This window comes from Polypterus senegalus, chromosome 3 (assembly GCF_016835505.1).
Source record: "Polypterus senegalus isolate Bchr_013 chromosome 3, ASM1683550v1, whole genome shotgun sequence".
Classification (NCBI taxonomy): domain Eukaryota; kingdom Metazoa; phylum Chordata; class Cladistia; order Polypteriformes; family Polypteridae; genus Polypterus; species Polypterus senegalus.
This window is the reverse complement of record NC_053156.1, coordinates 46,264,003-46,290,267: the sequence shown is the minus strand read 5'-3', so window position 1 is coordinate 46,290,267 and position 26,265 is coordinate 46,264,003. Positions and strand designations below refer to the sequence as shown.

At 36.5% G+C, this 26,265-nt stretch overlaps 1 protein-coding gene across 3 annotated transcripts in view; it reads right to left on the bottom strand.

The window, feature by feature from the left end:
• Positions 1 to 6,017: 6,017 nt before the first annotated feature.
• Positions 6,018 to 26,265, bottom strand: part of tnfsf13 (TNF superfamily member 13) — a 29,061-nt gene continuing 8,813 nt past the window's right edge. Inside the window, exons 3-6 of one of the 3 annotated variants that reach the window (XM_039747105.1) lie at positions 22,354 to 22,401; positions 15,983 to 16,101; positions 15,548 to 15,698; positions 6,018 to 7,623 (exon numbers count right to left, since the gene is read on the bottom strand). In XM_039747105.1, the coding sequence (XP_039603039.1) occupies positions 7,514 to 7,623; positions 15,548 to 15,698; positions 15,983 to 16,101; positions 22,354 to 22,401 (428 nt within the window). In that variant the 3' untranslated portion in view covers positions 6,018 to 7,513. The remainder of the gene's footprint in view (positions 7,624 to 15,547; positions 15,699 to 15,982; positions 16,102 to 22,353; positions 22,402 to 26,265) is intronic. The other 2 variants (XM_039747106.1, XM_039747107.1) reach the window with 2 other exon arrangements.

Below are 26,265 nucleotides of genomic sequence, written 5' to 3'. Positions count from 1 at the left end.
TATATTTTTTTTTTTATCATCAGTATGCTCCTGCTGGTGTATGTGAATTTCCCCTTGGGATTAATAAAGTATCTATCTATCTATCTATCTATCTATCTATCTATCTATCTATCTATCTATCTATCTATCTATCTATCTATCTATCTATCAATTTTCAGAACTCCAACTGTACATTCAAATGTAATATTTTTGCTTCCTATGCATAATAATTTACATTTACTAATATTAACATTGCACAAATCTGTCTAAGCCTGCATGCTGTCCAAGTCCCTCTGTAATGATTCAACAGATGCAAGATTATCTGCCAATCCACCTGTCTTAGTATCCTCTTCAAATGTAACCAGCTTGTTACTTATATTCATTTCCAAATGATATATATATATCATTCCATATGATATATATATTTTTATATATTAAAATAGCAGTGGCCGTAGCAGTGACCCTTGAGGTACACCACTCTTAATATCAGTCAGTTCTGATAAGGTTCCTTATACCATAACCCTCTGCACCCATCTACACACTACACCCTGAACTCCCATCTCTTTAAGTATGATGCCCAACCCCACATCCTTTTGTCGCTTCCTCATTGAATTCCAGCATGTTAGTAAAACACAACCTCCCTTGTCTGAACCCCCACTGGCTGTTCAACAAAACTCCCGTTCTTTTCCTTAAAAATTCCTTCTTTTAATTTACCTGTAATGCAAATGATGTGAAAGATGTCACAGTTTGGAGAATTGGGGTGACTTTGTTTTCTCTGAATTGTACAACTTGTAGCTCTGAGTTTCCAGAGCATTTATGTGAAATTTCAAACTCAGAAACTCATATTTACCATCTGTCTGACAGCATGTGAACACAGCATTAGGACCCCAAATTCTTGAGAAGAACTAATGGAAAAACAAGCAACCTTCAATTCATTAGACATTAGGAAAAAGTTTGTTTAATGTGACTGGTGAGAGCTTTTGTAGAGATACTCTTTACAGCACAGTAAAAGATTTGATTCTGTTAAAACTCCCATTAATTAATTTCCCCATTTTTCTTTTCTGGAAGGTAATGACTTATATCTCCAAATCCCAGCCTAGTCACTGTCAGTGTTAATTTGGCACATTTTGGCTTCTGACTGCACATATTTTCTCTGAGTACTCTAGTTTTCCCCTAATATATCAAAGATGACCATATGTTAGGTCAATTCTAAACCTTTTTTGAGTGTGGGTTAGCGAATGAGTTTAAATCTATGATGAATTGGTGTCTCAACTGGGTTTCCTAAACTTTACCAGATGTTACTTGGATAGGCTCCAGATCCCCTGACTCTAAACCGGGTAAACAGGTAAAGGAAATGAGTGGACAGCTAGATAGAAACTATATTGAACCAGGAGTGACCTGCACTGCAGATGGAGTGCGTAAGTGTGTGAATGAAACACATTTTCAAGCACTGAATGCACTCATCCCTTTAGTATTAGTACCCATTTTAAACACACATTATTTTAATTCCTAATATAAAGTGTCTCATATTAATTGCTGCTTCACTTTTCAGATAATTAATCATTCAAGCAATGGTTTAATTTGTAAAAAATGCTCTTTTATTTGTTAGAAACAATTTTGCACTATTGGACAGAGAAACACAAAAGCAGTTTAAATGAGAATGCAAAGTCTTCCTCTAGTGGCCAATACAGTATATGCAATAACAGACATTTTGTTGTTCTGATCACTTGCCGGCATTTTGGTCTCACATTGTCTGCATTAACACATCCATCTTCCGTTCTTGCATATGAGGAACTGGAAAACAACTGAATCCAACTTTTTTACTTTTCAGGTGGCTAGGTGGTATTTGTTGTTGCTCATTTATATTTCTTGTAGCTCCTGTTTGGAACTTAAACTGATCTTCAGGCATAACATTCAGATTCAAACTAACAGTTTGTCTCTTGTTCTGTACTTTCAAAATGATCTTAGCCACCTTGTATCAATATTTTGGATTATATTTACATCCCTGCCTGTTGTCAGTTCTACCCTTGATTTAGTTAAAAATAAAATTTAAAAAATATATCAAGTACTTTATAATAGTGCTTACTATAATAGGCACTACTAAACTAAACATAATTTAAACTATATACTTATAATTAATATACACAGATTTGAGATTGTTGATTAAAGTATAAGTTTGTTGTTCTTAGTATTTCTTCATTGCCACTCTAAAAGCTCATGTTAGTACAGATGTAGCAAACTTCCTTTTATAGTGAACATTTACAGAGCCATGAAAAAGGTTGAACCCATGTGGCCTTCACTTCTGACCATCTGGTATTTTCAGAGATTCATGTGTCCCATTACGAATGATAGCTGCCAGTCCCAGTTAGATGCAAATTCGGAGTTCTGGTGTCTGGATTTTTACCTTGATTCTCTGGGTTTCAATTTTAGTCAGATCATGCCCTGCTTATTTCCTTGTAAGTCTGTATGACATTTAATTTCAGAGGTCTGCTACACATTGTTTGACTCAGAGAGGCTAGTTTTTATCAGACTTCCCTTGTTTACATATACCCCCCTTATATATTCAGCTTATGAGCACAGGTACATAGTTTTCTGCTTTAGTTCTCTTTAATTTTCAGTTACCCACATTTTACTCCTGTTTCCTTGTTTCAATTATCAAATGCTGGATATTTATTTTTTCTTCAAAAAGCTTTTGATTCCATGTGCCATTTTTAGCTACAAGTACATTTATTGAGTCATCAGAATCTGGCAATTTGTTTTTTGGTATTTCATTCCAGTCGCCATTTTGTTTTACACCTAAGTTTCATTGTTTCAGATAAAAGATTCCATGCACCATTGTCTACCACAATTTTCTTTTTTTTTAGCTGCCCCTGTTAGGGGTCACCACAGCGGATCACCTTCCATATCTTCCTGTCCTCTGCATCTTGTTCTGTTATACCCACCACCTGCATGTCCTCTCTCACCACAATCATAAACCTTCTCTTAGGCCTTCAACTTTTCCTCTTGCCTGGCAGCTACATCCCTAGCATCCTCTTCCCAATATACCATTAGATCTGCACATATTACATCTGCACATGCCCAAACCAACACAATCTTGCCTCTCTGACTTTGTCTCCCAACCGTAAAACCTAAACTGACCCTCTAATATACTCATTTCTAATTCTGTCCATCCTCGTCACACCAAGTGAAAATCTTAACATCTACAACTCTGCCACCTCCAGCTCTGTCTCCTGTTTTCTGGTTAGTGCCCCCGTCTCCAACACATATAACACAGCTGCTCTCACTACCATCTTATAGACCATCCTTTTCTCACTTGCTGATACCCATCTGTCAAAGATCACTCCTGACACTCTTCTTCACCCACTCCACCCTGCCTGCACTCTCTTCTTCACCTCTCTTCCACATTCCTTTACTCTGTACTGTTGATCCCATGCTGCGGTGGGCTGGTGCCCTGCCTGGGGTTTGTTTCCTGCCTTGTACCCATTGTTGGCTGGGATTGGCTCCAGCAGACCCCTGTGACCCTGTAGTTAGGATATAGCGGGTTGGACAATGGATGGATGGATGTTGATCCCATGTATTTAAACTCATTCACCTTCACCAGCTCTACTCCCTGCATCCTCACCATTCCACTGACCTCCCTCTCATTTACACACATGTATTCTGTCTTGGTCCTACTGACCTTCATTCCTCTCCTCTCTAAAGCATATCACAACTGTCTGGTGTTCAATTTCTGCTTCTGGGTCCCACTGGCCATGTCCAATTCAGGTTCCTAATAGCTTTGCTTTTATACCAGAAACATCTGAAATTTAAATTCAGAGCCATACTTGGCACTTTTTTCATATTTCCAGCATACAATTTCAGGTGCCAGATTTTACACCACTATTTTCGGTCCCAGTGTTTCTATGAATATGGATTTTGTAATGCAAATGTGCACAGTACACATTCTAGTTAATGTGACATCAGTTCTTTAAGTATTGATTTGGGTTACCATCTTAAAGGGTAAGTTTTGTATTTTTCATGTCATAGTTATTTCTTCACAATCGTGGTATATAGAAATTTGCTATATTAAATTGTGTTGTGAAGTGAAGCATATCCTATAAATTTAAAAAATAACTAGCTTGCTCTTTAAAATGGAGCTAAAGTGTACCAGGGTCCTAAGTGAAAAAAGCATTAAAACTTACAGAATACATACATTTTTCAAGACCAAAATATTATCCAGTATTGATGTACATCTTGAGATTGTAAAACAGTGTATCCATGTTGTTTAAGGAATGAAAAAAATAAAAATGCATTAGTGAAATTCAGCCATCTTAAAAGGAAACTGGCTCTGTACCTCGCTTTGCTGCTCGTCTTCTTCCACAGACCCTTTCAGTACCGGGAGCGAGGATTCATACGTCGAAAAATCATCACCAAGCACTGTTATTGAGCTTATTGACTGCCGATGTCCAGATGTGAATAACTAACAAAAAGTTATACTTACAATTGCTCACTTTCATTCATATATGGAGATTTATTTTGATATTTTGCAAAGATATAGTCTATTGTCACTGGTATGATAATGCACATGTGTTTCTCTGTTCCAACGAGAGAAAGACTGAGGACAAGAACTGAACAGACATTATAGTCATACATCTAGTTTTATTCAGGTTGAAGTTTAAGTTTAGCCATAGGCAGACTGGTATCACAGTTATTCATGCATCACAGCACCAGGTTTTTGGGTTCTCTCTGCATATTTACAGATTGATTAGTATCAGTGAATTTACTCACTCAAAAATGTTGTCCCCAGTTCTTTTATTAGTATATCCTCAGCAAGAAGGACTCATCTTGTTTTAATAAATTCGGTAATTAGTTTATGGCACAAACTGTTTCATTGTGATTTGGCTCTAATGCACACTCTGCTCTTTTCATTTCATCTGTATTTTTTTATTGTGCAGTATCATTCCACGCTACGGAAAGTGTAATATGCAGGTGGCTTGGCTTTTTCAACAATCAAAAGTATACAGTTAAATGAACCTCTTACATGTGCCATTCAATACAACACTGTAACTCAATGTAAACCTCACTCTGTAGGCGATGTACAATGTAAAACAACAGCACATATTGTTACAGGTGAAAAGTAAGCACCATTTAGGAAAAATAATCAGGTGATTTGACTGTGCATCTGTCTGGCACAGCATAACTTCTGGTGAAATGGAATTATAAAAGCTATGTAGGGTAATAAGCAGAATACAGCTTGGCAAAGGGAGAATAATCATAACTTGACCCATGACACCGAGTGATAGCAGACAAGCAAGCAACAAATGTATCCTTACCTCAAAAAAATAGTACCAAGAATCTGTGATAAAGTGTGTTGTTTCTAGTTTACTTTTGTTGTCACAAGCACCCCTTAAAAATGCAGTAGGCACTACTTCTTTAAAAATCAAAATCTTTGCAACTTCAGTGTGGATGTATTCAGTAAATTTTAAGGTTTTTTTTTTTTTGCACTTTGGGACCCTAGTACCTATTAGTTCCATTATATAATGCAAGAGCAGGCTTGATATTTTTTAAAACTATTTCACTTTAGAAGGCTATTTCATGTGGCAAATTACTATTTACCAAGATTGTACAGAAATAACTACAACCTGAAATATGCAGAATGTATCTATTAAACTTTGTCCCTTTGTTTACAAACTGTTTTCAATTGCAATTTTTTAATTTAAATTTCAACTACAGTCATTTTTTTGCATTTGTTCCCAAGTTTTCCTTTCTGGTTCAAGATGCCATTTTTCATCCCAGTTCCTTTGTTTTCAGATATTGATTGCACATATTTTTAACCTTCATTCTGTAGTTATCAAATTCTGATTCCACAAAGCATACATCTGAGACCTTGTGTTAATTTTCTCATCTGTAATTACTGGTTCAGCTTACCATTTTTTTCACACATCCTTAAGGTTCATGGTTTTTTTAAATAATAGGTGATATTTTAAAATCTCACTTGTGTATTTTTTAGCCACAGATTCATAGTACTTTTTAAATTCATACTACAAAAGGCTAACTAGTAGATGTAGCAGATTTTTTATTTTTATTCCAAAGTCTTCAGATTAAGATTCTGTTTTCCAGTTTCTTGCCACAGTTCCCTGGTTTACATAGTACAAGTTCAGATGGCAATTCCTCACATAAAAACTGTCTAGTTTTCTGATTCTCATTATTGGGTGCATTTTTCCTATAAATTATTTTTCAGCTAAAAGTGTGATTTTTTAAATTAGATTCCCTGAATTTTAGTTACTGAGTTTAAGTGCTGATTTATTACTTTGACTTCCTGGTACTGCTTTTGAGCACAGGTGGTACTGTGCCTGCATTGACAAGTGGGAGAACTGCACTTTTGACTTATTAGAGACTGGCTTAGTGATGTGAAAGAATGAAACAGCATCAATGTAGTCATCGGTGCATTGTGGTAAGTAAATGAAAAACTGATACTGGAGGCAAAGAATGCAACAAAATGATAAAGTGAGACTAATCAGGGACAGAGATCTTCATTATCTGAGTTATAACAGTTTTAGATATCCATTCCAGGGTCTTGATTTCACTCATGTATTCAAGAAGAAGAGCAGTTCAAGACTGCAAAATGTTTGACTTTAGTGTAAACGGCAACCAGCAAAATATTTAACCACATAAAGTTTGCCCTGAGTGTTTTAATCAGATAAGGGCCAGGCATAGTAAGTAAACTCTCTGCAAATCTTGGTCAGCATAGTGCATGTTTCAGTGACGAAGTCTCACTGTACTTAGATTTCAGACTGGGATATGTTACAGCCTTCGCAGAGTTTGTAAGTTTGTCTTTTGGTTAATTAAAGAAGTTTTCTTTTAATATTCTTGGGTTCAGCGTTGACATTTTGGTGTGGCACCCCATCCAAGCTGTAGGTCCATATAAGTAGACTTATAATTCCAACAAGAGCAAAAAAATGTGGAGAAGGGTGAAGAAGATGGAAATTTGTCTTTGTCTTGCCAGACCTTGGACTGTACAGTACATGGCAGAGTACATGGCAGAAACATCTTGCTTGCATATGTAAAACAATAAAGCCACTTGACTTGATTAGACTTGAACATGTACATAAACAGTACATTTCTCAATCTGGTCTTCACTTCATAAACAAGGGTTTTTTTATTCAAATGATAATTTTTGAATTTTTTCTAAATTGAGAGAAAAAAATAAAAATGACAACAAGCACTTTAATGCCATTAATTCTAAAATGCATCAGATTCCCTGAGGATAAATCCATCATCCAGCACGTCTATGAGTTTCAGTTCTGATTTTATAAGTAAAGGTTGAGTGCAGAAGGTGTGAGGCAGCTAGCCAAGAATTTTGGCCTACAGTGTAGCCGAGGTGCAGCTGACTGAACTTTCAGAGATTTCTTTTAACGGTGTTGTTCAAAAGGGAAACACTTACGCCATGAAACTCAGTGTTGTTTTTTTATTGCTGTTTCCTAGATTTTTGTCCAATCAGCATGTCCAAGCAGCTTTAGATTAAAGCTCTATGAGGTGTTGCTGCTTTTTCCAGCTAAAGCTTTATCAGTCCCATGAAGGTAGAGTGATCCTCAAGAGCAATGCCAGCATTAAAGCGAGGAACAGAAAGCTGGAGTACAGACCCTTTCTCTAAGAAGTACATCCCTGTGCAAAGATAAAAGAAAAGAGACACAGCTGCATAACAAGCTTAGCAGAATGCCTTGAGATAAATTTAAAATATGTTAGAATGATGCAGTTTAACCAGCTGAGAACTTTCCAGATACAGTATGCTAAACCAGGACTCCCCAGCTCAGCATATGCAGGATCCTTGTTGCTGTAGGTTTTCGCTCCAGCTAGTTTCTAACCAGAAGCCAATTTTTTGCTGTTAACAAAAAAAAAAAAAACTGTGGTTCTGCTTCTTCACACATATGTAATTGCAGATTTTTCTTTTTTTGAACATTAGAAACATTTTTATGAGAGCAGGCTTTTCAACACAACAATACCCACTAATTCTATTCACCTAAGGTTTTTTCAAAATAACATGGAGATTAATTCTGAATGTCCCCTAAGTACTATTGTGTATGACAGTGCATATTCCATGTGTATATAGCTTACTTGGCAAATTAAACTTTGTGTGAAATTTACCAGATTCCACTTGTGGCCTCATGCTCTTGGCCATCTCCACATTGAAAAGTTTGTTCTAGTTCACCATTTTTTAGGCTTCACGCATCTGGTCAAAAGTCACTATTAAAAGATAGGTGCTTGCTAAAACACTGTTAAACTTATTGTATTATGGCAGCCACATACTTCTTTAGTAAACAATTTTGTATTAGTTTTAAAGAAAAAAGGGTGAACAACCAAACAGGACATCAAAAAGGAAACAGAAAAAAAAATTGCTGACCCTCTGACACAGGAAATAAATGGGGCACCCACCAATATTTAGAGCACTACTGTAAACACAGAGGTCTGAGGGCACCATTTCTGCACAAGACCCAAGCGTGTCTTGACTTTACAAAAAACATGAAGTGTGTTTGTAATAATAAAGCCTAATTAATGGTGCTAGACTTTGGTGCACACTAAAAAAAATATCCAAACAGTGAAGATACAGAACTAGACTGGATTTGATTGAAAGCAAAGAGGTGGGTGAAAAGGGTGGAAAAAGTCATTGAGAAAGGGGATGTGAAACAAAGGTTCAATTGTACAATTTGAAATCCGGGTGGGATATGCCCTCATCTGCCCTGGCCAAAGTGATAACTGTTGTTAAACCTTTAACAATGTGCATTCCATAAAAAAGACTGCAGCAAACTTAACACCAAAAGTGAGGGGGAGGTGGGAGTTGGGATGCAGGGGTAACATTACACTCACATAGTTTAAAATGGGTAGTATATTTATTTTTAATTACACACAGACAAGACTGAAATGAAAAATGATTAGATCGTTCTATGAATTAAAGTATGTTCTTAAATCCAAAAAACTCCTCTGGATAAACTGTATTTAACAAAGCTTGAAGTGTATCATTTTGTTTTTTGTCAACATTTTTAAGCTCAGAAATTATCAAGGATGACTGATTGTAATCAGCTGCCAAGGCACTATCTCTCTGGGCCTTGAGGATTTTATTTGTTGGGCTAAGAGTGAACGATTCCAATGGAGTTCCTCTACCCAAGGACACCATTTTGACCAGTAAGATAGTAAAATCTTTACTGTATTAGTAGTAAACAGGGACAGAATTATTATGTAGCAGAGTCAGAAAAATATGTGAGTTACAAAGAATACCTAATGAGTGAGCATTCTCAGGAGAGTCTTGCATGGACTCCCTGATAAGAAGATCCTAATGCATTGATCACCTCTACCCTCTGAATTCTCTCCTAATTATTATAGAACTATCCCCATAAATCTACACCACTGTAACCACCTTGTCAGTTCCTCTCCTCAGCCTATCAATTAACACTCTAAATATGGATTACAGAACTAGCTACTTGCCCCTACTTATTTAATTTGTTCCAACATGCCAGGCCCCAAGTCAGGCCAGGAGCCTATCCAACTATTTAAGGAAATCTCCAACCTGTTCTTCAAGAAGGTAACACACTGTACAAGACTCTATGTTCTTGGAACAAACGTGAGTTTCAATCTGACTAATAACTGAGTCCTTGACTATTACTACTCTTTCTATGAACTTGTTTGAGCTAACCTATTAAGGCACCTCATCCCAGCCTACCATTGCAGAGCTACTAGAATCATTGTCCAGAGCCCATAAGGTCCTGAAAATAGTTGGATACATCTAACTCTGGGGATGACATCCAGGGATTCTTACCCTACATTTATGTCCAATCATGATTCATATATCTCCTGCTCATTGGTTTGCCATGTCCTCCTGTGTCACTTTGATGGTGCATGCTATTTCTCAAAAGAATTCCTAGACAACATCCAACAATTTACATACTACCACAGAGGCTAGCTACCGCTTCCCTTTGCTCAGAAACTCTCAAATTGAGTTTTGACGTAGCTGACATCTCATGTAACGTTTTAGTGATAACCAAATAACAAAAAAATATAGGAATAAACTCTGTACAGGTCAAATCCCTTTATAGTGAATAGTAAGTAACAAAGTTTTCAGAGTAACAAATACTTTTTGTTAGCCTGGACAAATGTTCATACAACATAAAGTTTAACTGATTTCTTTTTAATGAAATGTAAATTTCAGTATAACAAACATTTTTTTCGACCAAAAATGGCGATAATAATGTGATGCAAAAAATGCTTAATGCCGCACCTACAGTATACTTTCACAAAGTCTTGGGGACCCTGAAACAGGCTGTCGCTTTCTTGTTAAACCACAAGAAAATGATAGTCTGTTGCAAAATGTCAGGTTTCAGGAAGTCTCTGCGAGGCTTGGCAAGAGTGTAGGTGTGGCATCATATAGGTACTGTATAGCCAAATTCTGAGTCAATGCTTCACCAAGCGCCCATGTGGGTAGCTGTATTATGTGTGAATACTGTACTGTTTGAGTTTCATAGTGCTTCTCTTAGCTGAAAAAAAAGTTACATCTAGCGCCTCACTTTCATTCTGTGTCCATACCTGTATGTTATTTCTATCAAAAAAAAAGTTACATCTAACATCTTATTTTCAAATAAAATATAAACTGCAGTTTAAGTAGGGCTGTTTTTTATACAGGTATTGTCAAGCTTGGGTCACAGAGTTGCACGAGAGACAGGAAGGTGAGTCCAGGTTTCCAAGGAAAATACAAGTACTTTATTACTGTATAGAGAAAATAGGCACAGTCTCAAGACTTTTTTCAAAATAGTGACTGTTACTTCAGTACTCAAGCACACAAGACAGGAGTTGTAACACGGGGACAATTGTCCTGCTTTAGCTCTCATCTTTAGATTAGAAAAACACCAGCGGCTTGGAATCACCGCTGTGGCAGACCAGGAGTGTGTGAGAACAACCAGGTGAAAGCCCAATGTTAAATGTTCTAAACATTGTGTGACAAGTACGTTATGCAGTAATCCTGATCCTACAGAGGACAACCAATTTCTTTGCCCTTAATTTACTTTTTAAAAGATGCAGCAGAGTACCTACAGAGCTGTTCTTGTGCCATTGCCATTAGAGACGGCGAATCGCCGGCGACTCCGGTCAGAATAGCATACATATTTTCCCCATATTCGTGCCTGCGAAATTTCCATTATAATGAAATATTTTTAAGGTCCCATGAATTTTGTTACAATGGGATTCCACTTGTATTTTAATCCACTTGTCAGGTATGGATGCCTGACCAATCCTATCCTCCAAAGGCAGTGCTTCTTTTTAGGTAGTTTTAATTTAATCATAGATTTTATCTATGTTTAGCACAGTGCAAGCACCCTTGTGATTCTGGGTATATTACTGTCCACAAAAAATCTAGCTGAGAAAAAGAAAGAGAGAACAACATAAGCCAAAGCTGATGACACACTAAGGTCTGATGCAGTGAAGGCAGAGAGTGAGACAGACACAGGAACTGCTTAAAAGGGTGCTCAAATTGCAGAAGCAATCCAATTAATTTGAGCTTTTCTGGCAGTGGCCAGGTTTGTTTGAGACAGAAGCTAGTAGCAAGGACAAAATTATCCCAGGAGGTTGTCTAAAAAGAACTTACAGAACATAAAGAACACACAGAAAGTGTTCCAGGCTTTAAGAAATTATTAGTCAAGTGAATGGACAATATAAACCAGAATATAAATCATAGGAAAGATCCTGTCTAAACAAATGACTTGAGCATTATGAATGCATGCTGGACAAAATGGAGAAGGATCTTGAAGACAGCTTTGAAAAATGGGTAACAGTACTGAAATAAAAATAAAGAGTGAGGTGAGTAAATTAAAGCATGAACTCAATTTGTTTAATGCTCAATTCGGTGATATGAAGAATATGTTAACACCTCATGTGGCACAACTCAAAAATGATGGTCTTATAAAATGAACGTAAATTGCTTTGAAATAAAATAACCAAACTGGAGGACAGGACAAGAAGAGGAAATATTTGTTTTCTTGGTATAATGGAAGGCTAAGAGGCTGCATACCATAAAATTAACAACCACATTCCTGCCCATAATGAACTGTTAAAAAACAAAAAAAAAAGCAATTTTTACTCTTGTTTCAGAGTATTGATATAATTATAAATAAATTATTTTTTTAAAAAGCTTAACTCTTTTTTAAACTCATTTATACGGAGGGCAAAAAGACCATATATTAAAAAAGTCATCATTACAAAGATCAAAATAAGAAGGTGGGTTGGCATTAACCGACTTTCAGCTACACTACTAGGCTTGGAATATTTGAAATTTGAGACAATGTAAAAAGAAGATTGTACTGAATACGCACATGTCTAGCTGGATTTGGAAATAAAATTTTGTAAGTAGACCTCTCTGTATGTTCTGCTCTGTGCTTTGGTCATTAATATTTATTCACAATTGACTTATCGTCAGATTATGCTTCACTAAATGAATCTGAATATAATTTGCATTAGGTGCACAAATCAGGTGCCAATGATAAAAAAAAAAAAAATCATTAGTGAATAGCTTGAAAGATCCAGCTTTACATGAAGAGTAGTAATTTCATTTAATCTGGTCTAGTATGCTACTACCCACACACATCTCATCATGCCAATATGTATAAGATGTACAGAGATTCTTGAAGTCCTCAGAAGAAAGGCTAGTGGTGATCATGTCACAATCATGGGCGAAACTACAAAGATTTTTAAAATGACTTTCAAATCAATCATTATAAGATTTTCTATAAATGGAAAAATACATTTTGCTAATAATCTACTGTGAGCAAGCCATCATGTCAAATACTACTCACTCTCTGACTGAAGAATTTCCAAAGAAGAGCCTAAGAACTCCAGGTTAACATCAATATATTTCTTGCGACAATCAACGGACAAATGCAGTCAAGTGTCAGAAAAAGACTATATGGAGTTGGTCTACTTGACATCAGCTATTCCAGCCAAATAAATCAATTTATGATTTCTCTGTTTGATGACAAGATTTTAGAAACCTCACCAGATGTTTGTCATATCCCACCAAAATCAGAATGCCTAGAAAGGGGCTGGGTGTCAGGTTGGCTTAGATCAGGTACATTTAACTAGCCTTTTTCTAGTGATCTTATTTGTAACCTGTGTTGACAGGATGTTTTGTCCTGTCCTCTGGCATTAACTTGTTTTATTTATACTTTAATGTTTAAATATGTTATTACTGGGAGAAATTTTAATAAACTATATTTAATAAAAGCAATCTGATATACTAACAAAAACATGCAAATAAATGAAAGATACAGATTTTTTTGAGAGCAGGTGCCTCCACAAACAAATGGTCATGGAGTCTAAGCAAATTAATATCACATTGCACTTAAAATCATGGTTTAACATGCTGGCTACAGCCAGTTGCTCATTATGTTTAATACCATTAATGGAAGAAGATATTTCAATGTCTATGGGAAAATGCTTATTTTTGGGATATATTTTGCTGGTGGTTTGAGTAACAAACACAGCTGAGCTTAAATATTTTTCACAATGAACCATAGCTAAAGAGATGTTAAAAAAGAAGTCAGATTAGAACATGTCATCAGCTATGAGCAAAAGAAAAAATCTCTTGACTCTGACATCCATGCATTAATGTGTGATGCAAGAAAAGCATGTGTGCAACTGTGGATCTTTAACTGCAAACGTCAGTCTACAAATAAGAGCTTAAAAACACACTGAGAATAGTCCACTGACAATGTCACAAAGATACACACTACAATCAAGTTGCCCTACAAAAATCTCTTTTTAATCCTGGTGAGGCAAATCATTCTTCACTTTATTGTAAACAAGTGGACAAATACACTATGTGCTATGGTCGCACTGATAGAGATATTCCCAAAGTGCTTGTTTCTTACACTGAAGGTACTAAATATTATGAAAATAGGGGCAATGCCTTATTAGAGTTCACGTTGAGAAAATTCACTTTATGAAGGGGATTCCAGGAACACATAAGCTCCTCTCTAAGTGGATGCCAGTTCATGGAAAAAAAGTTACATTACTCGTATTGCATATTCTACATGTATGCTCAAAATGTGCAAAACACATGCATTTTTTGCTAAAATATTGTTGAAGAAATGCTTCCGGAAAAATCAGGTATAAGCAGGACATACAATTTGCATGGAGTAAAACTTGAATTGAAGATCTGCCTCTCCCCCACATTCAATGGTCAGGTGTCACCACAGATAACCAATCTATTATAGACTTTTTTTAATCTCCATTCTCCATGAAAACATGAGATTAAAATGTTTTCTTAGTCATCACTACAAAACACATGGGGCAATTAACATAATTAAAATATTATTTTTGGGTCAAGTATTTCATTAAGATGACTACTTGTGCTGAATGCCACTACTTTAAATTGCATTTACTTGGTTTATGCTTTAGTTATTGTAATACAAATCAAATTCAAATAGAAGGTAGCCCCAATTATTTTACATTTATTAGAACTTTTTCCTTGACTATATATACAATAGACAGTGATCCTACCTTTACCTATAATTTTGATACTTAAGTACACTTAATATCAGATACTTTACAACTTCTACTTGAACAGTTTCCTTATGACCAACTTTTACTTTTATTTGGGTCACTTTCCAGAAAGGTATCGCTGATTTTATTCAAGTATGGCTGTTGTGTACTTTACACAACACACCATGCATCATTCCAGTATACTGTGGTTCTGGGCCCTTTCAGCATCTATGCCAAGGTAGGGTTTGGCATCCCAATTCTCTATTAAAGTAATTTATTTAGGATTGTCTTATATTTTGTAACTTACAAGCTGTAAGTGCTTGAGAGGGTGGAGGTTAGTTTCTTATCCGGACAGGAGGCCAGAGTGGAAGGACAGATGAGCATGCCAGCTGGATGTGGAAACTGCTGTTCACTGTTTTGGGCTCAGTGGCAACCCCTTCTGGTTATAAAGTATATTCATTTTGATGTACATAATACATAATGGTTTTATTTTAATTTAATGACTTTTGTATTTTTGTTAAAGTGTACATTTTGCCTGTTTTATATTTGTAGACTCTATAACACTCTAAACACACTGTAAAAAATGGAAAATGTGCTGTATACAATAAACTGAATTTACATGAATTACAATCCCAGCCCCAGGCTCATTTTGCGCAGGGCCTTTTAAGAATTAATGGAAAATCAGGAATGTCCTAGTAAACTTGGAAGTTTTCTAGTCCAGAATTGCCTCTATTGGTCTTAAGTAGAAATACCCTCTGACCTTTCTGTTGGTTTTTAAGGGATAGTACCAGTAAATATTTTTGACTGCATACATAAGGGGGTAGGTGATTAAGGAACTAACTGAACATAAAACATGTATAAAATACAGAATAAAAGACTGTCTGAATCAGAAACCTGCAGTCTCTGTGTCCTTACAGTACTGAAGATACCCAACTTTGATTTATCTGCAACAGAAACTGTGAAGCACAAATAGTATAAATGGTTATTTATAAACTGTTTTTATGTTCTTATAAATAATTTCAGATATATGTTTATTTGGACAAAAAGTCCCAAAGGCATGGACCCTCACCTGCACTGTAACAAGTATTGAAAGCTTGCTCTTTCGTACTGGGCATGCTCTGTATACATTTCAGAAGTGTGACTTCATTGCTGGTTTGGTCTCCAACTGTTCTCTTCATTATGACGTGACCCATGACAAAGGTCATATCTCTGTACAAGACCTTACAAAATAAAAATTAAAAAAGTTTTCATTAGGGGGTTTAATACGATCTGTGAATAAGAAGGCTCATTTAGTAAGGCTGCTTATAACCAACCACATTATTCAACCCTCCTTAAGCATTTATTAACTTCAAAAGCTTCAGTTTTTCTTATATTTTCCACAGTTTACAAAAAATGATTTTCTGCACTCATTTCAGTTTAAATTACTTGCTGTGGTAAAGTTTGGAAATGATTAGAAATCACTTCAACTGGGATTTATCCTAATCATAAAAAATGCCAGTCCTACCTGACTGTATACGTAATACAGTCCACTGTCTTTAATGGTAAGCGTTGTGCGGTTCACTTCAAAGGCTCCCCCTTGCTTGATGCCGATTTTCCACTCGATTTCGGTAAGGTCCAGGTCTTCTGAAAAATTATGAAAATGTCTTATGAAAGATGCAATTGAAAGACAGTGGATGAAAATGTTTAATTCCTCAGCAGCGCTGCTTAGAGTCAGACCAGCCATGAAGCAGCACATGGTATGGAATGGGGAGGTATGAAAAACAAACTATTTACAGCTGCAGCACAGTTTAGGGTAACTAGACATTCTGCATATCATTACCGATTTGGACGTTCCAACTTGTTCTTAAAAAATGTTGATATGTTGTGTATTTTAGACAGAACTGGTGAATAATATCCCACTGCAGAAACACACGCATTCACTGGGGCGTTCGGCTTATTTCTTCGCACGGGGAGTCCTATTTTTAATCACCAATCATGTTTCTTCTCTTTTAAACGGACACAAGATTCAACCAATCACCTTCTGCGCAATTCGACGCTCGTGCCTATGTCTACGCGCGCCATGTCCAATTTGCTTGTTTTGCAGAATGATCGTTTCATGTGAAAATTTGAGCGCCCAAAATGATGTCAGCCAAGTAAAAATGTTGATAAACTCTGGTTTTTGAGCTGTCCGAACCGCCGTCAGTAAAATTGCTCACTGTTTTAATATACTATTTTAGAGTTTACGGTTCCCTTCTTTTTTGTTTTTTGTTGTCGTTGTCAATGTTGGGATGGCATATATAACGCTTTGCCTACGGTACACTAATAAAGTAGCATTGGATGTTTTTCAGGAATTCTTTTAAACATCACAACTTATTCTTCCTGATGTTTACAGTTGTTTCATTTTGAAATCAATTCTTTAAAATGATTTATTATTTCTGCTATTTTAACTTTGAATAATTACTTAGTTTTGCATGTAAAGATTTGCATTCGTAGTTACTCAAAAAGCAAGACTTGCAAAGGAAATATTGCATTGGTAGAGAAATTAAAAAATGCACAAGGTGAAATACTGTAAAGTATAATGAGAAAATTTGCTATTTTTAAATTATTTTTTTCTTTCATACTATACTGTTTTTGACGGCACGGTAGCGCTGCTGCCTCGTGTCTAGTTTGCATGCTCTCTCATTTCCTTTGGGTACTCCAGTTCCTCTCACAGTCCAAAGACATGCAGGTTAGGTGCATTGGCGATCCTAAATTGTCCCAAGTGCGTGTGTGCCCAGCGGTGGGCTTGTGGCCTGCCCGGGATTTGTTCCTGCCTTGCGCCCTTTGTTGGCTGGGATTGGCTGCAGCAGACCCCCGTGACCCTTTAGTTAGGATATAGCGGGTTGGATTAATGGATGTATGTGTTTTTTTCCTATTAATTTTATATAGTCTTGGGAGAGTTTGGACGTTCAAGATACGGCAGATGTTGTTAAGAATTTTGAGATATTTAGTTAAAATATTGTTGATATATTCTCAGTTTATGGGGCACAGCAGGGCATGCAGATTAGCACTGCCACTTTATAGATTTCTGCACACTAGATTGAAATTAAGCAACCAAATGCCTCTGTGGAGTTTGCATGTTCTCCCTGTGACTCTGTGCTGTTCTTCTGGGTCACTGCTGTTTCCATTACACAATCTCAAAGCCTTGTAGATTTAGTTAAATGGTCCCTGTGTGGGAATGTATATGAGTGAAGCTTAAGATGGAATAGTACCCTGTACATGCCACTTATCTGTATTATGGAAAGTACTGTCAGGATAGGCTACTGTTCCCTGCTCCTCTGATTTGGAGTAAGCAGAAAATGACTATGACCATAATTAGTTTGTCAGTGATTATATTTGCTTTGAAATAACTATGAACTATTGTCAAAACCAAAGAACATTTCTAAAGGATCATAACAGAATGTGAAAACAAATTATGGGATCAGAGGGTAAAGCTTCATACAGAGTCCTCATTTTTATGATGAAATGTCTTTCTTTTCAAAGTCAGAGGTGGCAGCCTTAACCATGGATATATCTACAGATGATTTTTCTTAAAGTTATCCTTGAGCATTGTTAATGTTTTTGTGTTTGTCACTGCTTTTACTTTTAGGTTTAAGGGCAGTCTGTCCACTGCAGACATAGAGAAATGACATTTACAAATGTCTAAAGGCAGTTTGTTAAAGGCGGGAAACTGAATACAAATTCAGAAAAAAATTACATATGAAGTTTCTTCAGTTTTTTACAATAATTTTCGTGCAAGAGAATACTAAAGTCTGTTTTTAGCCCTCAATTTAACAAAGTTTAGTGAGTTCCATGTCTTTGACACCCGATGCACATTTGTGCAGGTCCACTTGAACAGCTTGACCACATTGCTGAATTCTGCAGCTGCAAGATCCATTTAAGAGCAACTGTGACACATAGCTGACATCCTATGCATGCAGGATTAATGAAAGTAAAGGATTAAAAAAGTCAATTCCTAAGTAAAAATAATGAGGCATTATTGTAAAATGGTAAATTTAAAAAGACATTGGAAATTTTTACACCAAGCAAGACAGATTGCTAACCAAATAAATATTTGTGGGAAAAAAAATCAAATTTACAAGAATGATTCAATTTTTTTGTGTGTGATACTTGCAATTGCTCACCAAATTTCTAGCATATACAGTACGTCGAAGTATAGAAATGCTGGAATTTGGGTAAGGGTAGATTGTGAAAGTGCTGTGTTGTGATTTATCCATTTCAACAATTAAAATAAGCTAAAGATGTTTCACCTGCAAGCCTTTCTGTTGTTGCCTTTTCTGTCTACGTGCTAAAGGTAACATGCAAGTCAATTAATTTTTTTATTGTGCTTTTCACAGAGTAGGAGCTCAGAGCACATGAACATACATTATGAAATCGTAACGTATGTGCATACATATAAACATACAATTTACAACAAAGAGTGACTTCACTGATAAACATCTTGTGGAGCCAGACATGATTCTTAAATGAAAATACACATCTTTGGACAACCTGTTTAAAAGTGTGTAGTGAATAGCGACAAAATCCTGCACCACAAAGGTTTCACCCACAGTGCTTCTTCCTAAAACATAAGCCCCCAATTTCTTCAGTCGGTACATTTTAAACTGCTGCCGGGGTTTCAGGGAAAGAGCAAAAGATACTGAACAAAATACATGACGCTGAAAGAAAATAAGAAGCAAAAATTGCTCTTTGCCATTCATGAGCTCAGTAGCAGATGATAACTGAAACTTATTAATTAATCTGCATGTTTTAATGAGCGTTGTGACAGTGGTGACAGACAGACAGGCAGACACACATAGACCACCACTGCTACTGGGCTGCACACGTTTGAGAAGTGACTCTGTCTGCAATGGTATCCTTCTGTCATTTTAACTATGACGTAATAACAACAAATAGAGTTACATTGTGGTCTGTGAATATACAGAACACTGCAGCTATTCTGGCTTGGCATGTTTGTATTTCCAGTTAGACAGTAACATTAACTTCATTTAGTTATTTGTTTAGACGTGCTGTCGGAAGGTGGGTGCTGTGCGGCTTTCTCCCTGATTTGTCTGATGTTGTTAGGCCAGGGGTCTGCAAAGTCATTCCTGGAGGGACGCAGTGGCTGCGGGTTTTTGTTCCAACCCAATTGCTTAATAAGACACACTTATTGCTCAAGTAACACTTCTGCATTATTTCTGTTGTCTCACACATAAATATTTTGAACCCTTATTGCTTATTTTAGTCTTAAACAGCTGTAGTCTTGGTTTTTAATTGCTCCTTATTAGCAATAACATGCAAATGATGAAAGAAACCAGCATTTCTCCATTTAGCTTGTTTCCATTTACACCTGTGAGTATTTATTATGCACTATTCGTTTAATTAAATAATTGGAAGAAAAGTGAAGGCCTGTTACTCAGAAGTTTTAGACTTCAAAACATTTGGATGATATCCTTAGAAAGGGGAAGAAAATTTAGGATATGAGAATGACCTGACATGGCAGAGTTAAAGCACTAACAAGCCATGAACTTAAATTATTGGCAGCAATAGTTTTCTAATTAAGCTATTGGGTTGGAACAAAAACCTGCGGCTACTACGGCCCTCCAAGACTGACTTTGCCCACCCCTGTGCTAGGCAGATTTGTTGATTTGGGTGTTTTGAGTTCTGAAATCTGCACCTCCTGTGTCTCCTCCTCGTTATCAGGTCTCTTAATGGCAGTCCTTTTGATGGAGTGTGACACATCGTTTACTTCAAAAGCATATTCTGAACTTCATATTTTCATGAATATAGCTGCCAGTGTTTTAAAGTTTATGTGGTGGTTATTAACCGAGAGCACACCCAGCACCTGAGACCATGAGGTCTGATTGAGATCATTCATGTTTCCTAGAAGCCCAGTGGGGGCTGGGCGGTCTCGTGACCTTACAGTCTATCTGAAGATTTTTTTTGTTTTTTCTGTCCTCCCGGCCATCAGACCTAACTTTATTCTTTATTATTTAGTATTGCCTAATCTTATTTTTGTTTTTTTATAAACATTTCTTTCCTCATCTTGTAAAGCACTTTGAGCTACACAATTTGTATGAAAATGCGCTATTTAAATAAATGTTGTTGTTGTTATCGTTCATGTTTACCATTCGTACATTGATAACATCTGTGATAGACGACCAGGGACCTTGCCCCACCAGGAGACTTAGAGAAGCTGGGGACTGGGAGAGGGGCAGTTCCTACCCTGGGATGCAAGATGGCAGCCCTCTGGGATTACATGGGAACTGGGAGCTGGGAAGCTCAAACCTGTGGGGTTCCATAGCCACTGCCAGGGGGCGCCTGGATGGTTCTAGAACCATGACTTCTGCCACACCAGGAAGTGCTGCAGGAAAGTCATCAGGAGCACATCTGAGTGCATTATAAAAGGCGCCGCCTCACTCTGACGGCGAGCCTGAGTCAGGTGGAAGAGGATGGAGCTTGTGAGGAGTGGAGTAGTGGCGGCAACAGAGGAAGAAGAAGAAGAAGAAGATGAAGACAACTTAAGAAAGGACTGTGAGCATTATTGGGGTTTGTGCACTGTGTGTGCTGTGCAGAAGGTGAAAATAATAAAACATGTGCGTTTTGGACATCTGGCTGTCTCAGTGTCTGTCTGTATCCGGGCTTCTTTCACACATTGCATGCCAATATATAATCTGATTGTACAGAAAGATTTTTCCCTTGCATCAGGTTATATTTATTTTTAAAACAGGTTATGATAATTATTTTAAATAGGCAATGTGCTCTCTGCACATGTGACACACATTTGTCTAATAGGGTTTTGTTAGGAGACTTTTTGTAAATAAAAGCTTGCCTTCTGTCAGAACAGATTATCAAGAACACCTCTGGTCTCTGCAGTTCAAAATCACCACCCCAACTTTGAACGCTGCCTTCATGAAGTGTTAAATTGATTTATAAACGTGCCACTCAGTGAGCCATCTAATTGTTACCAAGCAAAATTCATCAAAATATATATTATACATCTGGCTTCAGTAAGACTAGATAAGTATGAACAAATCGCAAAACCATAAAAGCTGTCAGCATTGTAATTGAGATATGACAAATTGTAAATGGAGGGAAGAAAAAAAATTAAAAAAGAAAGAACCAGTTTATACATTTGTAAAAGCAAGTGTAGAATTACATAAATTATCAACCACAAAATAAAAATTTTAATAAGCAGCACAAAATACATTTTTAAGCAATCAATAAATCAATCATTTCATAAAATGAAATCAGTAACCCATCATCTGTAGATTTTCAAATCTGCTTATTCAGTTCACAATTAACACTAAGGACGAGAAACCAACTCTAGACAGGATGTCTGTTCATCTCATTCACAACCCCATTTACTCCTAATGGGCCAGAAGGGATACACAGAGAACATTCAAACTTAAGGCAAACAGTAACCAGGTGCAGGGCTCAAATCAATGACACTGGATTCATGTGGATAAATATTCAGTAACCAAATAATGAAAGAAATAAATCAGTTAATAGATCAGTAAAAGGAAATAAATATAGAAATAAACAGATATACTAATAAATCAATGATCTCAATAAATATAACTATGAATCATTAAATAACTAAATAAATACTATTAGTGAATTAGCAAAATTAAACTAATCAGTCGCTTAAAAAATTGCAACAAGAACGTTTAGCAGAAATATTTTACATGAGACTGAAATGGTCAAGTAAAAGTAAATAAGTGTGTCATTGAATTATCAAATGCCATAATAAATAAGAAATAAGAAACCACATCAGCCAGAAAAAAATAAAATTACATCAGGAACAATATTGCAGAATTGTTTTTTTTTTTTTTTTAAAGTTAACTGAAATTATCAAATAGTAGAGTTGCAACATACCGTTTGTTTGTGTGGACAACGGGACAAGATGAACTACAGATCGTCTCCCTGTGGGGTAAGATGGCAAATGGCAGCAAGTAAATATCAATGCCATGGATTATGGGTCACATATGAGGTAATGCTCGTGGTTTCCTTCTTAAGCATTTTGTGTTAATGATGGATTTGAAAGGCACTGGTTGCCCAGTTGTCTATTTTTTTTTGCCTATTTAATGGTGACAGTTTCCTCTCTAACAGCAATTATTTTACTTTCTAGGAAAGAACAAAAAGACATTTGTGTTATAATTTCTTGTTATAACAAACACAATCCCAAGGCATTTTACAAGTACTTATGCTATTTATTAGTTATATTATATTTCTACTTTCTCTTACAGTATATACTGTATCACAGGTTTATATACAGTATAGGGAAAATATCAACAGTAATTTTCACTTTTCTCTCTGTGTATCATAATGTGGGTCTATGAAATAATCAATTCAATTGAAAGTTGGCACAGATATTATCATTGTAAATTCACATTCATTATAAAAATTGTAGCACAAATGGAGAGATAGACAATATGATGTTTTACAACAAGATATGATTCCTACATTTCATTTTACAAAGTAAAGTATTTGCCTAGAAAACTCAAACTTTGATACTGGGAAAAGTCATATACTGGACACCTCAATTTTTTTTTTCTTTTTTACATTTGGATCACAAAAGGGTAATGTGACCTGCTGTTGGTCACACATTGGGTCAAGGGAATGGATAGAACCAGTAGCCTTTGGGTTTAATCTTCTTAATTCTTCTTCTTAAGAGTCAAAATTGTAAGTATAAATACATTGGTTTGTACAGAAAGCAATAAAATAAAATTATATGATTTTGTTGGGCACTAATCAGCCAGTTTATCTTTATTTTATCTTGCTCTTTTTATGGTCAACTCATAAAGCTAACCAAGGCTGTTCACATTCATGTTTACTTGTGTAGAGTAATAAGTTTGTTAGTTCAACATTTATCTTATATTGATAAAATGATAGCAAATATTATTAGACTTGCCTAATCCAATTCAGGGTTGCACCATCAAGTGCAAGGTGAAGAACCAGTCATGGACAGGGCACCAGTCCATTGCAGGGTCAATTCACACTCACACAGGGCCAAAAGGAGAATGCTTGTTAATCCAACTAAAATATTTTTGGCATGTGGAAACATAAAACCTGACATAGATATGGGGATTATTATTTATTTATTATGCTGACAAATGTATCAAAGACGACTTACAATATTTGAGATTCAATTGGTTACATTCCCTGTGTTTTTCCAATTGGAGCATGGGCAAGTGAAGTGACTTGCTTATGGTCACACATTGTCAGTAGTGGGATATGAACCCCCAGCCTCAGGGTTTCGGATCAAAAGTCTTAACCACTATGCCACACTGTACATATAGACTCTTCACAGCCGGTTATCTGTCATAATATTTGAAATCTAGGGGGGGCATGTGTTGTAGTCATGGTTTTGGAACATCTTGATCTCACTTTTGGACTTTGTGCTACTTACATTGTGTATGTGCCATAAGAAACAGATGGGTATGGCAGCTGGATGTGAAAATGACTTCTTGTCCAGCCGGAGGATTTTAAATGATGGACCAGTGGAAGCTGGAGGCCAGAAACAGTTCCTTCCCCCATACGACAAGTGGCAGTGGTTCTCCTAAGGTGTTCTAGTTTGGACACCCACAGGGGTATATGGGAGGTGAGGTCTGCTAGTAAGGCCTGTTGGGGTCCCTGGGTGCCATTAGAAGGTGCTGTCGGGGGAGGACATCCATGGTTTCCAGATGCCCCGGAAGTGCTACCAAGAGGACACACTATAGCACCGGAAAAATTCCTGGGTCCAGCTTTAAAGGAGCCCACTGCATCACCTGCATGGGTCAGAGTTGAGAGGCTGCGGGTGACACTCAAAAGAAGGAGAGAAAGAAGAGACACTTGCTTTATAATTTTGGTTTGGTTGGTTTTGCACACTTGATAATTTATATTATGTAATAAAAATCCTTTATTTGAATCTGGGACTATGTTGGGTAATTATTGTGTCTGAGGTTTGGAGCTCATTGGCACCCCTTTGTGATCACAAGTGTTTTATCTTTATTCTGACAGCACCATTTTGTGTTCTCTTTGTGGGATTGTTACTGTTATTTTGATTTTGTTTCTGCATGGTGACAGACATATTGTTTATTATCTTAATGTCAATCAGGGTTGACAGGTGCCAAAAAAAATTATAGCCCAATGACTGCTTAAAAATAGCAAGTTTCCCCAAAAAAATAGCCCAATGCCTGAGTTAGACAAAATGACACACCAGAAAGTGAGAGGCTGTGTCAGAGCAGGAATGTTAGGTACATACCAAAGCTGGTGTTTGGGCCCCTATGACATATTTCAGAATAATAAATTAGGTATATACCATGACACAATTTTTAGAATGGTAAAGAACATAATACAAATGCAAATGGCAGGGGAAGGGGTGCCAGATGGATGAAAAACATGTTAAAATGAATTGGGGAGGTTTGAAAAATATCCCAAAATGCAGCACTGTTTTGAAAAACATAGCCCAAAAAACACAACGCACGAATGCCCATTTTTTCCCCACAGATGATGAACCAAAATAGCCCAAATGGGTGAGAAAACCACAGACCCAGCAATACTGATGTCTATTGAGAGTCACATGACATAAAGATCACATTATGGCTTGTTATAATGTTTTGCTGCATGCACAGCTCCTGGTGTGCATGTACTGGTTTTCTCTAATAAACCTTCTATTTCTGTGGACCATTTAGTGTTTTGACTTATTTGTGTGTGTTCCATTGATTATGATTCTGGATTTGTCTTTGGCTTTGTTTACGTGGTCCTTTTTCCTCTCAGTTGTAAATCTAGTCTATTGCCTTTGTGTTTTTTTTTTTTTGCTAATGTCAATGTCAGTTTAGGTATAGAGCACATTTAAAACATCATCAGTAATGCTGTAGCCAAAGTGCTTTACATTAAAACATACAATAAACATAAATAAAATAAATACATTAAAATGCAATACAATCACCAGTAAATTGAAAACAAACAAATGACTAAGAGGGGGGAAGGTCACTGAAAGCTAGAGAATGGAAGCGAGTCTTCAGTTTAGTTTTAAACAGTTCAATTAAAGGTGACTCCTTAATGTAGTAAAGTAAAGAATTACACAAAAGAGGTGCAGCAGCTGCAAAAGCCCTGTCTCCCTTAGTTTTATACTTAGTTTAAGACAACAGACAACTGACTGGTAGATCTAAGCTCCCTGGGTGGATCATGCATAACACATAAGTCAGATAAATATGCGGGAGCATACTCATGTAATGATTTAAAAACAGGCAGCAAAATTTTAAAATCAAGTCTAAAACTAGCAGACAGCCAGTATAAACAGGCTAAAATTGGAGATACAGAAGCAAACTGAAAACAAGCAGCAGCACTGTGAACCAGCTGCAACCTGCCTATCAGGGATTTACTGATCCCAGAATACAATGAGTTACAGTAATCAAGCTGAGAAAAGATAAAAGCCTGAGTAACTTTCTGAAGATCCCTAGGAGATTAAAAAAAGGCTTAACCTTGGCTAAAATGTAAAGCTGGAAAAAGAAGCTCTTGACCTCAGAATTAGTCTGTCTCGCAAAAAAGAGATTACTGTCAAAAATAACCCCAAGATTCTGAACCTGAGGTTTGCAAAAGTCCACGAAAGAGCCAAGAAGTTCAAAACGAATTTAACCTTTGGCTGCAGGACCAGGTATCAGCAGTTCCATTTTATTTTGATTTAGATTGAGAAAATTGTCAGCTATCCAGGATCTTAGTTCTACAAGACAATTGTGCAGCCAATTTGATGCAGAATTACAGTACACAAAGGAATATAAGCCTGTGTGTCATTTTGCATAACAA